The sequence below is a fragment of the Pteropus alecto genome, unplaced genomic scaffold (assembly GCF_000325575.1).
Source record: "Pteropus alecto unplaced genomic scaffold, ASM32557v1 scaffold280, whole genome shotgun sequence".
In the NCBI taxonomy this organism is placed as follows: domain Eukaryota; kingdom Metazoa; phylum Chordata; class Mammalia; order Chiroptera; family Pteropodidae; genus Pteropus; species Pteropus alecto.
The window spans coordinates 750,551-767,504 of record NW_006430057.1 but is presented as its reverse complement, the minus strand read 5'-3'; the positions used below and the strand labels follow the sequence as shown (position 1 = coordinate 767,504).

General features: G+C 39.5%; 1 protein-coding gene across 1 annotated transcript in view; it reads right to left on the bottom strand.

Moving 5' to 3' along the window:
* Positions 1-9,155, bottom strand: part of LOC102880461 (acrosomal protein KIAA1210) — a 52,757-nt gene extending 43,602 nt beyond the window's left edge. Inside the window, 2 exon segments of the mRNA XM_025046227.1 lie at positions 3,873-3,991; positions 9,150-9,155. Coding sequence (XP_024901995.1) covers positions 3,873-3,991; positions 9,150-9,155 — 125 coding nt within the window.
* Positions 9,156-16,954: the final 7,799 nt, after the last annotated feature.

Here is a 16,954-nt window from a genome sequence, read left to right as displayed (position 1 = left end):
ATAAACTCAAAATGAGTCAAATACCTAAATATGAAAGCTTAAACTCTTAGAAAAAATATAGGGGGATACCTTCATGACCTTGATTTGACAACAGAGTCTTAGATATGACACAAAAGCTTAAGCAACAAAAGAAAACAGTAGATAAATGGATTTTATCAAAATTAAAAACTTTTATACTTCAAAAGATACTAGCAAGAAGTGAAAAGACAACTTACATAATGGGAGAAAATATTTACAAATATGTATATCCGATGAGGGACTTATATCTAAAATACATAAGAAACTCCTAGAATTCAATAATAAAAAGATAAAATAATCCATTTTAAAAATGGGCAAAGGACCTCAATAAACATTTAAGATATACAAATAGCCAACAGGTACATAAAAAATTCTCAACATTATTAGTCAGCAAAAAACTACAAATCTAAACCATAATAAAATGCCACTTCATACCCACTGTAATGGCTAGAAACAAAAACTCAGATGATAACAAGTGTTGACAAGGTTGCGGAGAAATTGGAACTTCCAAACACTGCTGGTGGGAATATAAAATGTTACAATCACTTGGGAAAACATTCTTGTGTTTCTTTAAAATATTAAACATTAAGTTACCGTATGACCCAACAACCCACTCCTAGGTATATTCCTAAGAGAAACAAAAATATATATCTTTCACAAGTGTTCATAGCAGCATTTTTCATAACAGTCAAAAGGTGGAAACAACCCAAATATCTGTCAACTGATCAATAGATAAAATGTGGTATATCCATGGAATGGAATACTATTCAGTAATATAAAGGAATAAAGTACTGAAACAGGCTATAACATAGGTGACCCTTGAAAACATGTTAAAAGAAACAAGCTAGTCACAAAAGGCCATATAGTATGATTCCATTTATATGAAATTCAAAACAAGCAAATTTAAAGAGGCAGAAAGTAGATAAGTGGTCACCTAGGGCTGGAGTGGGGGTCAGGTAGAATGGAGATTGACTGCTACTCAGTGGGTAAGGGTATCTTTTCAGGAGGAATTAAAATGTTTTAAAATTAGATAAAATGATTTTTTTGCATAGATAAAATAATTTTTAAAATTTCAAATACTTTTTTTGCATGTATTACCTTTATTACAAAACAATACATGTACTTGGCACTTTGAAAACCAATGGTAACTAGAATAGCAGCTCGGGCACCCTAGGGCTAGCACCCACCCTGTCATTGTGAGCCTGTCTGACTGTAGAACATGCACATGGGTATGTTTGATTATGAGACACTCTGAGGACAAACTGGTGTTATGGAGATTAAAATGGAACCCACGCTAAAGTGGCTTGTGGGCCAGCAAGAGAGGAGAGAAGAGAGATGTCTGTCATTTTGTACTAAACTACTACCCACCTTTTCCCTCTAAAACTCTGCTACCCAACAGCCCTGGTGGTGAAGGTAACATGCTCTGCTTTAGTAAAATAGCAGTCCAGCTGAAAATTTACATGACTCTAGATAAACACTTAATGAGCCTATATGACCGATACAGCATTGAGAGAGCAATGTTTCCAGACATCTCTATATACGCACATTTTCTTATTATGCACACATACGCACTTTTATTCACTTTTTTTTTTTCAATGAGCTGCCAGCTCACATCAGGCTTGGAACCAGCATAGCATCTTTAACTACTTTGCTTCGTGCAGAGAAACTTCAAGGAAATCTTAGGCCATGAATGGGCTTAGAAACTTTTCATTTCAAAGTTGTGCATCTGCCAGAGTGCAGCAATTGGCTCTCTGGTTCCAAGTCCTCCCTGATCAAAAGATTATATTACACCAGTTATGGCCAAGTTTCTCTGAAACCAAAGCCCCTGTCCACTGAACATATCTAGGGCTTTATTGATCTGCTCCCTTGAGGCCAAAAGAAGAAAACACATCCAAAACACCAAACAAAAGCTTGGCCTTAATTAAAGACAATAAAGCACATTATATCAGCACCCATTAAAAATCAAGTGGAGGAATGAAATTTGTCCGTTCTATCAGCTACAGCTTAATACAGTCTTGGAAATAGATCCTAGTGCTATTATACAGGCCAGGGGAGGGTTGGCTATAAGTTTTGTTATGATTGTTTCGATGGATGGAAAAAGCCAATCTCCCTTCCTAAATCTTGAGTAACATTCTCCAGAGTTTCTCCATGAGCATATTAAGCAAGAAACTGGGGTCAGGGTGATCTTCAGGCCTCCTAAGTTATACTCTTAATTAATATATGCTCCTGGCAAAAGAAAAGCCTATCTGAGGTCCTTAAAAGCACACTGTTCCTTATATATGAATTTGTTCATGCACTTATACTCACTTCCTCTTCCTCTCTCCCTTTCTCCTTCCCTCCTTTCCCCACCCACTTCAGAGAAGTGCCCATGCACACACTTTGTACCGTGAGAATGCATCAGGCTGAAGGGACCATTTTGGAGGGGAGGAACAAGTAAGAGTAAGAAGGGGAAATGTAGAATTTTAGCAGCAAAAGCCCTTGCCAATTTGTAGAAATAACACGGAATAGACCCATATGCACCTCCTCCACCCCACTCTGAGGTTTATAGCAGGACTAGTCTTAGCCTTACTTAGAGCTATAAGGCAATGGTCTATAATGGCATGATTTGTGAGGTATGAAACAAGCCATAGGAAACAAGCCCCTCTGTCGAAAACCATCTCCCCTACTAGCAAAGCTGTCTGAAATTCCTCACATTCAGTGCACTCATTAAGGTCCTTTTTAAGGAGACCTATGTGCTAACTATTAGGGGGCAGTATAACATGTTTGCTCACTGTCCCATCACCACCAAGCAAAGCTTTGAGGCGATGGGGATCAGCACATGTGAGCTCTGTGTGGGGTCTAGATAAGCTTGGAGTTTAAGGACAGAAGAACAGTCCCAAGTAAAACTCCATAGAGGGGGATCCAATGGATCCGAGAACAGCTAGGGGTACTGGGTGTACAGATTTCCACAATAGGATATGGAAGCTGGGGCATCACAGATAATTTTTTTTTTTTTAGGCGAAGCAACCCTTGGTTGACCTCACAGATTGAAAAGACCTTGTCAGCTTACGATCCCTTATTTTTTTAATTTTTTACACCTACAGCACCTGATCTTCCTAGGTGGTCTCCTATCCAAGTACTAACCAGGCACAACCCTGCTTAGCTTCCGAGATACAGATGAAATTTTGAATAGGGGTGACAGTGGTGGTTGAGAAACAGTCTTTCCCATCCTTTCTGTGACCAGTTAAAGTATATCTCCCAGTCTCATGAGATGGAGGGAGAAATGGCTTTGGGTTCTTTGTTTGCTTATTTTTTTTTATGTTAATGCAATGATTTCAAGCTATGCCTCAACCCAGCTAGAAGGCTTCACTCTCTGATATTTTAATCACACATTCTGAATTCTAGCTCACCTTCCCCAGTAATCACAGATCTGCAGTCTGAAGGCCAGGAAAGCAAATTAGACCAAGCTTCTTGAAGATGTAGGTCATCCTTACCTTTATCAAACAGAGGCCTCCAGCTCCTAACTAGTGGTAGACCCCAGGTCTCAAGTTCTTGTAGATGTAACAGGGAAGGGTTTCTGTGATCTATTTATTACTCCCTCCACCCAGTGCTCCTGGGGAATGCGGTGTGCATTTGCCATATTTCAACCTATTGAGCTGTGTGGCCCAGATGGCAAGCCTATACACAAGCACAGAAAAAGGCCTCCAGGACATGGCCACATTGGCAATGGCTGCCAACCCAGCCCCTGCATGGAGGGAGGCCAAGAATCCCTGGGACTAAAGGCTCACCAGTGATTTGGCTGCCAAAGGGGGACCTGGATCTAGCTATATGCTTCTTGCTCTGTCCCCATCCCCCTCCAACCTCCCTGAGCTTACCCAGGCTCAGGTTGTTGACCTTCCTGAACTGGCTTCAGATAAGAGAAGTTAATACTGCCACTGAAAATCTTCGATTTCAGCCTCCTCCCTCTCTGGGCATCTTCAGGCTCTTTTTTCTTCTTCTTGCCAAAAAAATTCTTGAAAGCTTTAAATTTGGATTTCTTCTTTCCTGGAAGTTAGAAATGAAAGTGAGTCAGAGTGTGATGGTAAAAGAGAAGACAGGAGAGGAAACAGGAACTTTGCAACAAGGAAGAGGACTATGATCCCCAGTGCCCTGCAGATCTTGGCCCATGCCTTCAGGGACCACAGCATCATATATTTGGTCTGTATTCTTCTTGATAACTCAGTGACAAAGTGTCTGATATTTTGGTGAGAGCAGAAGTCAGGCCCCAGCTTGTGGTCTTTGGGCAGCCTCTACTCGGGCCCAACTCACCAGACATTCACTTTCCTCTCAATCACAACTATTAGCACACACCTTTTTCTTTACCCTAAGAAGTTTATTAGTATGCAGCAATTACTGAGCCAACATAAGTACTTGATATTCCCACTAACTCAACCTCAGTGGCTGGAGTCATCACAATCCAGTTGAAGAGCCAAGCTTCCACATGTGGAATCCAGGTGGGAGCTAGTACTGTCCAGGACTTCAGGACCCTTGGAAATGCATGTGAAAGTAGGTACTGCTCAGCCTGTGTGCTGAAAGGATGCAGACCCAATGAGTGTGAGCACTCAGTTGGTGCCATCAGGGAAGACTTCCTTGAGGAAAGAATTTATTTGCAAGAGAGGAAACTGGGAATCAGAAAGAAGAAAGGGCTACTGGGCAAAAAAGCTGCCTGAGCAAAAGGCATGACAAAATTGGATACCAAAAGGTTTGTAAGGAGTACACATGTGCGTGTGTGTGTGTGTGTGTGTGTGTGTGTGTGTGTGTGTGTGTGTATTGCATGCAGTGTCTGTGTGTTTCAATTGCTGCTGATTGGTTCGGATTATCTATAGCGCTGCTGCCGTCTGCACAGGCAGATAATCGAAAGATTGCTCTGTCTATAATAACTACCAGGGTAGCAGTGAGGACTGTGAGTTTTCGATCCACCTAAGGCTCTGTTTGGGCTTTCTTTAGTTTCTTAATAAACACATATATCTTTATCAGGGCTCTATAGAAAAGGGGAAATGCTGAACTAGGGTTCTTTCTAGCTCTGAAATGCTATGATTTATTCGTGTACTGATTACTCCTGGACCTGCCTATTAGAAGGGTTTCTAAATTTCAAGGCCTGCCATAAGTCCAGTTTTACACCAATCACTACAATCCACGTTTCTCTCTGCATACCTAAAACTTGACTCTTGGCATGACAAGCTTTACATCTGAATGCTCTCTAGTCTGCACATTCATTCATTCATTCACCCATTCAACAAATATTTATTCAGATTAAGCACTTATTATGTTTTGGGTATCAATAAGAAAAGAATAAGATATAATTCTATGTCTTAACTATTGTACCCCCATCAAGGCTATAGGCAAGCCCTCTTTAGCATCCCCTTCAGCAACTAACACAGTACAAGGCATGCAGTAACACTTGAGGAACAACTGAATCCACTGATGGGTGCAAAATACCAATACAGCTTGTTACTTCCCTCAAATTAAGATCACTATGCAGAGTCTTCCTTAAGCATCCTGTAATTTAAGCACTAGCCCTTATTGGGGTTGATGTAAATTGTCAATAATATAGGCAAAGAGCTTAGCATAGCCTCTGGCATGGAGCAAGTGCTAATAAATTTGTGTGATGGTATTAGGGAATCAATAATTTATTGTTTATTAGGGCCAGATTCAATTCCATCTGTATGATTAGTCTATCATTGTATCTATCTATAGATAAGGGGAAACAGCCCTACATCTATAATTCAATAGTGAACTCTAAAATATACATAATTAGAAGCATAAGCCAGCATGGGGTGGGGCAATGAAAGACTATAGGATCGTTTGCTTGATAATTGTTGCTTAAATAATTTCAGTTTTGAATGACTTAGGCAATTTCTGATCTATAAGGATGTAACTATATAAGGTCATGGTTGGGACAAACTTGGCAATTCTATGTAGAGACAGAAAGAATAAAACATGAAGATACAACAGAAAACATATTTTCCTCAGTTTCCTTTTTTAATTTTTTTCAGGAAAAGATAAACTAATTTCTATGACAATAAATATTTTAAATGTTTGACCTCATAGAACTACTATGAATATTCAATGTGAAAATCCTGAAAAGTAAACAGTACAGAGTAGGCTAGCTCTAAAATAATCTATATTTTACTATCTCCCCACCTCCAAACAATTTCTAAAAATCTATGAAATGGTGAGATTTTAATGCAAAATCCTCATTACTATACTACACTAATTACTATAATCAGTTTTTGCTGGAAAACATGTACCAACTGGATCCCTGGGGGAAATGCTTGTATTTGTATTATTTACCTATTTCTGTAGTGCAAATACTCCCACCATGGTCAATTGCAAGTTACTAACATGACATTGGGAAGAGATGTGCACAGTCTCCCAAGTCAGTATAAGTCAGCTCCAAGACAACACTAAGTAATTCCTGCCCAGTGAGGATGAATTGGGCAGTGTCCTCACACACAGGAAGGAGTATGCTATATTTTAGACTTGCAGGCATTGCCACTTTTCAAACAGAAGGAATAAGATTGATTGATTCTTAACAGGTGGATAATCTCCTGGCCTTCTGAAAGGGGAACAACTTTATGCTCAGAGTGTTAGAAAATATAGTGATTGTTGCCCCTCTTGTTTCAAAATCCCAGAATCGAAGGGAAAAAGGCAAAGCTGGAAGATTTGGAGTTTTAAACCTGTTTTTTCATAAACCAGTAAAGACAGGGAGGAGAGAATCAGCACCTTGTAACTCCAATTATGACACGATCCATAAACACTTAACTGAATCAAAACACTTCTAATAAACTTTTTAGGCTGCAGAACTGAATATACCAAACATAACCACTGTATGAGCAAACAAAACTATGCATTAATACATTTTTATGTTTCTAAATTAACAAAATAACTAGTGATTCTAGAATTGTAACAGGTGCTAAAAATTAAGTAGGCATCTATTCTAATTTTACCCCAATTTTCCATTTTTACTGGGAAGAAAAAACTTATTTTTCCATGAGTATTCAGATACCTTAAGTGATATGTGTCTCTTTCAACCATAGGCACTAGAAAGAAAAAACGTTTTCATTCTCCACCGTGGGGTAGTTTGGGTATAGTGGTGGTATAGTTCTGTCAGTGGGTAGTTGGAGGGCATCAAGAAATGGTAACCACAACACACAGTGGATTGGCTGCTCATTGATCTTGGGCAGTAACTTGGAAGCTGGACACAGCCTTACTGAGCAACCCATGGCCAGACAGCCAATGTCAACTGCAAGATTCTAAGTGCTTTGGCTTAGGAGACCTCACTAGCCCCAACTACATCAGACTCCATGTATGGAGACAAGTCCTGGAGTGAGCCACAAAGCTGGAAACTGTCTGCATGCTATATTATTTTCGAAACCCTAATAGAATCTGAAACAGTTGCCATATATTCAAGTGTATAAATTGGCCTTTAAACTTTCTTTTGTAAAGGGGTGCCTTTAATTGCCAGCAGCTGAGCTCTATGTGAGCTGGTTTCAAAAGCTGCTAAAAGTTTGGGTCAAAACCAACATCTGTATCCAACAATGTTTATGTAAGTCACCTATATACTGGGTACTTTATGCCCCCACAAGGTACAGCAGCAGTAGTCAGTGAAATGACAGCTGATGGCTGTCTGGACTTCTCCTATAACAAAGCCACACTGATTTTCCTGTCCAAACCCAAGGACTATGTATTCTCAAACAGGAAGTAGCTTTCAACATCCTCATCCAATGAGAGTCTGCAATACGTCACATACCATTTGAAAACAGCCAATGGAAGGAAGGTTTTCTCCCCCCAGAGAAGAAATCATTGCTTCTGGTTTGTATATTTGCTTAGCCACCATATACACAGGCAGCCCATTTGGGTTGAACTTTGCTTTAAAAATGTGTCGCATAGTGGTGACCTTGTTCTCTTGCATTGCTACTTGGAAAGAAAACATTTCTAACTAGCCTTTCTTCCCTTCAACTTCCCAACGGCCACCTTATTCTCTGGCTACAATGACTAATACTGAAAATGTACCTAAATGTTTGGTCTTTTCAAATAAAATCTTGGGAACAGAGTACAGGGATTTCCTTACCTCCACTCTTCATCGAGCCACACATTACCACTTTCTTTTGTGGGCATCTTTCTAGCTCATATCCAAAAAGATAGGTCAGTTGGTTTAGTGGTTGGAGCCACCTTGGTGAAAAGGTCAATCATTCATTTGTTTACTAATTCATTTATTAAATTTTTGAGTGTCTAATCACTCTTCCTCTCTGAGACCCAATAATAAACAATGGTGACACAGACATGAAAACCCAAGCTTTGCCCTCAAGGATCCATGCACCAAACTCAGCATCCCCCACCCCATATCGTCAGTAAAATCAGGCCTCCAGGAAGCCACAAAAATGTTCTGCTCTCTCTGTCCTTCCAGACCAAGTCTTCTGCACCATACACTACTAAGAAAACTCAGCAAAAATTGAAGAACAACCCAGTGAACTGTTAAATTCGGTTCTATCTTTAAGTTCAATGTCTTATTTCACATCTTATGGCTCCTTTTTTTTTTTTTTGGTGTCAATAAAGCATATCATTTTCAGTGACTTTTACTTCCCTTTCTATTATCTCACTTGTAGGTGGCACCATAATTTAAGCGATATATATATATATATATATCTGGGTAAGTTTTGCAAAACCTAAAATTTGAGAATCGAATCCTATTTAACAGAAGCCTCTGGTGGCATCTTTTATTTTTATCCCCTTTACTCCTCAAGTTACAAATTTATCTGTTGGTTAAATATGAATTAATGTCTACAGTAAAACAATCGAATCTCTCAGATCATGGGCCGCTCTCATTTTTTTCTGATTAAGCAGAAATACTTCTTCTGCCTTAGAAAATAGAACCTGATAACCATCCCCAAAGAAGATTGTGGGGCCTCCAACAAAACTTTTAACTGAGTTAGAGATGAAAGAGAAGAGGTTAGAAGACAGAGAAGTAAATGTGGACTGAGTCTAATATTATTAGAAATTTGATATGAACTTTTTACCTTGTGAGTTGATTTTCTTTCCCAGGGTTGTTAAACACAGTAAAAAAAAAAAAAATCTAATTCTAGTTATCAAGATTTTATTGCGTTACTTACCCTCATCACCGATTTCTAGAACTTCCAGACTGCCAGAAGCTTCATTTTGTGATTCATCCATAATAGAATCACTAAAGTAAAATGTAGAGAGAAAAAGCAAAAGATTGTCATTTGATATCTAGGCCATAAAACAATCATGTTACCCTAACCCTTATCCTTCAATTAGATTCTTATATTATTCAAAAAAGGTATACAAAGGGAATTACCATTTAAGAGAATTATCTTTCCTTTAAAAAGTGACGATTGCATTTAAATCAAATGTCCAGAATAGACAAATACATAGACATAGAAAGTGTCTTGTTTACGGTTGGGAGGATAGGTTTTGTTTTGGGTTTTGGTTTTGGTTTTGGTTTTTGAGTGACAGAGTACAAGGTTTCTTTTTTTTCCCATTAAATTTACAGGGGTGACATTGGTTAATAAAATTATATAGGTTTCCAGGGTTACTTTTTGAGGTGATGAAAATGTTCTAAAATTAATTGTGATGATGGTTGCCCGAATTTTTGAATATATTAAAATGCATTGAATTGTATACTTTAAATGGGTTAACTGTATGTGAATTATATCTCAATAAAGCTGTTACCCCCTGAAAAAAAAGACAAATGTAAAAAACCTGGTTTATTGCTTTGTGTTGGGGCCAATTACTTTAGATGTAAATACAATTTTAGAGGCCATAGGTGCACTCAGGGAGACAAAACTGTATTAATAAACCATAAAAGAAAAGATTTAAACATTTGACTACATAAAAATTGATAACTTTGGCCACAAAAAAGTAAACAGTCAACAGAAGAATAACAAACTAGGAAACAATACTTGCAACAAATATATATATAGGGGCCAATTTTCTTAATTTGTCAAGAGCACATATAAATCAATAAAAGACAAATAACTTGACATAAAAGGGGGCAAAAGATACAACAGGTGGTTTATAGAAAAAGAAATACAAATAGCTAATAACCACATTTAAAAAGGCTCAGTCCTACTCATAATTAAAGAAATACAAACCAAAATATCAAGTTAATATTTTCACCTATAAAATTGTCAAAAAGTTTTAATTTTGATGATGTTCCATTGCTGACAAGGATAAGAAAAATAGATATTCTCATACATTACAGAATGTGAATTGCTCTGTGAAGAGCAATTTTTCAGTAACAAATATTTTAAAAATGCATATACATTTTGATCAAGTAACATCACTGCTAGAATTTTATAGATATACTCACATTTGAAAACAAAAATATACATGCAAGAATATTTATCACAGCATTTTTTTGTTTTTCTTATTTTTTTAAATTTTTCAATTGCAGTTGGCATACAATATTATATTAGTTTCAGGAGTACAACATAGCAATTAGATATTTATATAACTTATGAAGTCATCACTCCAATAAATTTGGTACTCATCTGACACCATACATTGTTATTACAATATTATTGACTATATTCCTTATGCTATACTTAATATTCCCATTACTATTTTGTAACTGCCGATTTGGATTTCTTAATCTCATTAGCAACCTCTAATACCCCCTCTCATCTGGCAACCCTCAAAATATTCTTTGTATCTATGAGTCTGTTTCTGTTTTGTTTGTTTATTTTGTTCTTTAGATTCCACATATAAGTGAAATCAAGTGATGTTTGTCTTTCTCTGACTTACTCTACTCAGCACAATACACTCTAGGTCCATCTATGTTGTTGCAGAAGGTAAGATTTCATTCTTTTTTATGGCTGAGTAATATTCCATTGTATAAATGTATCACTTATTCTTTATCCATCTATCCATTGGATGCCTCCATATCTTGACCTAGGATGCCTCCATATCTTGACTATTGTAAATAATGCTGCAATGAACATATGGATTCACATGTCCCTTCTAAATAGTGTTTTGGGCTTCTTCGGATAAATAACCAGAAGATAACTGAGTCCTTCTTTGTCTCTTGTTATAGCCTTTGTTTTAAAATCTATTTTGTCTAGTTTAAGAATTGCTACTCCAGCTTTTTGTTTGTTTCCATCTTCATGAAACATCTTTTACCCCTTTACTTTTAGTCTGAGTGTCTTTCAATCTGAGTGAGTCTCTTGAAGGCAGAATATATGAGTCTTGTTTTCTCATCCATTCAGCTACCCTATCTTTCGATTGGAGCATTTAATCCATTTACATCTAAAGTAATTATTGAAGATACATAATTATTGCTATTTTATTGTTCATATTTTTTATCTTTTACTCTTTTTACTTCTTCTTCTTAAAGAAGTCCCTCCAACATTTCCTGTAATACTGGTTGGTGGTGCACTCATTTAGCTTTTCCTTATCTGAGAATCTCTTTATCTAGCCTTCGATTTTAAATAATAACTTTGCTGAGTAGAGTAATTTTGGTTGTAGATCCTAGCTTTTCATCACTTTAAGTGTTTCTTGCCAATTCCTTCTGGACTGCAATTTTCTGTTGAGAAATCATCTGACAGTCTTATGGGAGCTCCCTTGTGAGTAACTAACTGCTTTTCTCTTGCTGCTTTTAAGATTCTTCTTTGTCTTTGGTATTTTAATTATGATGTGTTCTGGTGGGGGCCTCTTTGGGTTCCCGGTTTTGGGGACTTTCTGAGCTTCCTGGGATTTTATGTCCATTTCTTTCATCAAGTTAGGGAAGTTTTCCACCATTATTTCTTCAAATAGCTCTTCAACATCTTATTTTCTTTCAGGTACCCCTGTGACTTGGATGTTTTTACCTTTAATAGTCTCTCCATGCTTCTTGGGCTTCTATGTCTGTTTCCTTCTTCAGGTTAGGCAAGTTTTCTGTCATGATTTCTTGAAATAGGTTTTCAATTCCTTGTTCTCTCTTTTCCTTCTGGTATCCCTATGATGAAAATGTTGATAAACTTGATGTTGTCCCAGAGGCCCCTTAAACTATCCTCATTTTTTTAAATTCTTTTTTCTTGTTGCTGTTCTGCTTGGGTGTTTTCTGCTACCTTCTCTTCTAAATCACTAATTCGATCCTCTGCCTTATCTCATCTACTGTTGATTCCTCCTAAGGCAAGGGTTCCCAACCCCTGGTCCATTGAACAAGTACTGGTCCATGGCCTGTTAGGAACCAGGCCTCACGACAGGAAGTGAGCAGCAGGTGAATGAGTGAAGCTTTATCTGTATTTGCAGCCACTCCCCAGAGCTAGCATCACCACCTCAGCTCTGTCTTGGATTGTTAGGCATTAGATGCCCTAGGAGCACCTGTCCCTGGTGCCAAAAACGTTGGGGACTACTGTTCTAAGGTATTCATTTTAGTTTTTTGTATTCTTCATTTCTGACTGGTTCCTTTTTATGTTTTCTATCTCTTTCTTAAAGTTCTCACTGAGTTCATCTACTCTTCCTCTTTCATTGAGCATCTTTATAAGAAATGTTTTAAAATCTACTTGTCTCCATTTTGCTTAGTTCTTTTACTAGATTTTTGTTCTGTTCTTTCATGTGGGATATGTTTCTTTTTCTTCTCATTTTTCCTGCCTCCCTATGTTTGTTTCTATGTTTTAGGTAGGGCTGCTATGTCTCCTGGTAGAGTGGCCTTATATGGTAGGTGTTCTGTGGGGCCCAGAGGTGCAACCTCCCTGGCCACCTGAGATGGATGCTCCAGGTGTGTCCTTTGTATGGGTTGTGTGTGCCCTCCTGTTGTAGTTGAGCATTGGTTGCTGTTTGTACATTAGTGGGTAAGATTGACCTTTGGGATGATTGGTTGTGAGGACTGGCTGGTGACTATAGTGGAGGAGCCATTGTGCAGGGGTTGACCCTATGGAGCATGAAGAACTTTAGCATGGCTATGGTGCCTGCCCAGTCTGCCCTTTGGGTGTGTTGTCCTCGGATGTGGCCCAGGGAGGTGCTCAGGCTCAGTCCAAAGCTGGCCACCTGGAGTGCTGGCCCTGGGGCTTCCTGGGAGGGGCCCCACCACAGGCCAATTTCAGCCATAGCATGTTCCCTGCCTGGGGCCATCTAGCAGGAGCCACTAAGCAATCCACAGATGGCCACCACCCACACTGGGCTTGGAGGTACCTCCAGAGGCCAAGCCATGAATCGAGGCCACCTGCTGTGGTGCCAAGCTTGGAACTGCTCAGCAAGAGGTACTGGGAATGCAGAGCCTAGATGCTGCTTGTTTGGGTTTTGTGAGCCTTTGAGAGATTTTAAGAAAGTATGCAGCGTGAGCCAAGATAGGTCATTTGTATGGAAAATCCACTGGAAGTGGTTGGGGTGGGCCTGCAATTTGGGTGGGTTGGGGTCTCAGGGAATCACCAGGGCAGAGCGACCAGTGTTAGCCAGGCTGATGGAGACTTGGGTATGGCAGCCACCTGCGTCTACAAGTTGGGCGAGGGGTGGGATCAACAAATGAATAATGGCTTCTGCCAGCATTTGTGTATGGGAGTAATCTGCCCCTCCAGCCTTCGCCCTGAAGCCAGACAATTCAGTTCCTCCTTGTGTGTCCCTGGCACCCTTTGAGCCACTGCCCCAGCGCTGGAGCCCAGGAACGGTGAGTCTGTCAGCAAGTAAGTTCATGCCTGGGCCCTCCAAGAGGAACACCTAGGACCTCAGCAGCGCTTTGCCTCACTCAGCCACAATATTTGCTGATTTCACATCCAAGTTTGTGGGGACTCCTTTTCCTGGCACTGGGACCCCGGGCTGGGAAATCTATGGTAGGGGTGGGCCCCCTCGCTCCTCCAGGGGGACTCCTGCAGCAGAGATATTCCTCCCAATTCTCAACCACCACACATAAGTGTGGGACCAGCCCATTTCACATCTCCACCCGTCCTACCAGTCTCGAGGTGGCTTCTTATGTATGTCCTTTGTTATAGGGTTTCTGTTCAGCTAGACTTCAGGCTATTTTCAATTACGGTTGTTCTGTAGTTTAGTTGTAATTTTGATGTGGTCTTGAGAGGAATCAAACACAGAATTTACCTACTCCACCATCTTAACCAGAAATCTCTATTACAGCATTATTTTAAATAGCCCAAAATGGGAAACAACCAAAGTGACCATCAAAGGATAATTCTCCCATGACTCTGATCCTATGTCATGGGAGAATTATCTCTCCTTGTGCTATTTTCCATTAGTACAGATAATCATTTAAGAGTCAACTATAAATTTTCCATTCAACTTAGCCTTCTAGCAAAAGCTAGGGATTTTAGGTCTAGGGAAGCATGTCAGTTTATAACTAAACCTTCATAAATCAATGCTGATGGACATTTTTATGAGAATTTGGACAGGGGGGGATCTAATGGGCATTATAACTCAGAGAAAGGATGCTGTATTCATGCACAGCAGGAGGGCTATAGAGAGGTAGGTACCATCAAGTGGGGTTAAATAGGTTCTGGAGTGCCCCCACCCCTAGAACTGCTCTGCTCCCAGACATAGTCAAGCTGTCCTTGCTGTTTCATGGATAGGCTCCAGGCCCATGTGTGCTGTTTTCTATAGCTAAAGCCCCTGATACATTTCTGGAGGTAGAGGGGGTGACCACAGGACCTGAGGTTAAGGAAAACTTGAGAGGTCACCCAGCAAGAGTAACTGAGGCCTTGGAAAGCAAAAGCTTGCAAACCACAATGAGAGCTGTCAGGGCCTTGGTGTTAAGATGGCTTCAGACTCTCTCTCACTGAGAAGTCCTATGGTTCCCCACAGTGTGTGTTCTTTCTTGCTGCAATGAGTATTAAACTACTTGTTCAACAACTGATATGTTCCTGTTGAGCTTCGATTGAAACATATAGACAATATTCAAGTCACTCAAACTCTATGAGCCAATATCACAATTCTGCCTGAAGATGACTTAGCCCTAGGCCCATACAATTCTCACTAGTCCACATGCATTCGCACACACACACATTCCATCTAGAGGTCTGGAAAAAGCAAAAGGGTAGGGAAATTCAGAAGCCTCTCAGAAATTCAGAAGGAGAACAGAAAAATCCCTTGAACTATCATTCATGAGTTTCTGGACCATCTTAATAAATATGGCAGCACCCCCACCCCTGCCACTAAGTAAGGCTTTTTAAACACTGAGGAAATAAACTACCTCTGAGCTTTAGAGAATCCCATGGAAAAGAAGCCTCTTGTCCAAAATACCAGGCCACAACAGGATAACATGGTCTTTGACCCACCACTGTCAGGAGTAGAAGATAGGGAAACAACAACCAAAGAGAAAAAATATCAAACACTATAAGGAAAACAAAGAAAGGGGGCATCTTGGTGGCATCCGAATCCCTAGAGTACTAATAGAATCATTCCATTTAACTATCATTCCTTTTAACTAACTCTCGAGTTTAGATTGTCCCAAATTCTTTCTGGTATACTTGCCTTATTTCTCCCAAATGAATCCCAGGGCCCTGAGAGTACCAACATCAGGTGAGCCATCTCCCCTTCCAATCAAACAAGCCAACGATGACAACAAAACACACAAACCTCCCCTGGATTCGAAATCCTCTTCCTGTTACCACTCCATTTCTCTGCAACTCTTTAAAGCAAAATTCAAAAGAGTTATCTGTATTTACTATCATTATGTCTTCAGTTCTTATTCTCTTGAGCTCTCTCTAATCAGGTTTCCAAACCAAATGGTTTCCAAACCAGCCCACTAAAACTGCTCTTATTAAATCCAACCATTACTTATTTGGCATCCCAGAAGCATCTGACACTCCCTCCTTTTGAATAATCTGATCACTTGCCTTTATCACAAACACCACACTACCCTAATTTTCATCATTGTCTGTTCTTTCTCAATCTCTTTGCTGGATCTTTCTCTTCTCCCTGAATTTGAAATGTTGCTGCACCCAAGGGCTCTGTCTTTGGCCCTCTTCATCTACAATCATTTCCTAGATCGGTGCCATTACATAGAAATGTTTCCATGAGCTGTAATTATAAGCCACATATGTAATTTTTAATTTTCTAGTAGCCACATTTTAAAAAGCAAAAAGATGCAGGTGATGTTACTTTTAATAATATATTTTATTTAACTCAATAGAACCAAAATATTATCATTTCAACATGAAATCATAAAATATCAATGAGATATTTTATATTCTTTTTTATATTAAGTCTTTGAAATCTGGTGTGTATTTTACACATACAGCACATCTCAATTTGGGCTAGCCACATTCCAAGTACTCAATAGACACATGTGGCTAGTGGCTACCATCTCCTACATGATCTCATTTAGGCTTTAAATACTATCTCTACACTCTGGACTCCAAAATCTCTATCTCTAGACTGGACCTCCTCCCTTAACTCCATATTCCTATAACCAACTGCCCCAGCCACCATCTCCACCTAACAGTGCGTACCAAACTCTTGGTTCCCCCTCACACTCAGTCCTTCTTCAGTTTTCCTCATCATAGGAAATTCCACTAACCAAATGCTCAGACTAAAACCTAGGAGTCATTGATTCCTCTTTCCCCCCCCATGCCACATCTAATCCAACAGTAAATCCTATGACTCATCTTTCAATATATTTTTGTAATCTAAACATTTCTTGCCCTGTTTGAACCACCATTATCCTGTTTCTGTATCATTGCAATCTCCTTGCTTCCATTTTTGCCTCCCTATTCTCCACACAACAGCCATACCAGTCACGTCAGCCCTCTCAAACCTTCCTAGTGGCTTACTATCACATTCAAAACAAATCTCAGCTCCATACCTTGGGCCTTATATGATCTGGCCCCATGCCCATGCCCCACTGACCACTGATCTTGCTATGCTCCTACTTTCTCCCTCCATTCCAGCTGCACTGACATTCTAACTCCCAGCACACCCCACCCCTTTCAATCTCAGGGTCTTTGCACTTGCTGCACCTTTTACCTGGAGG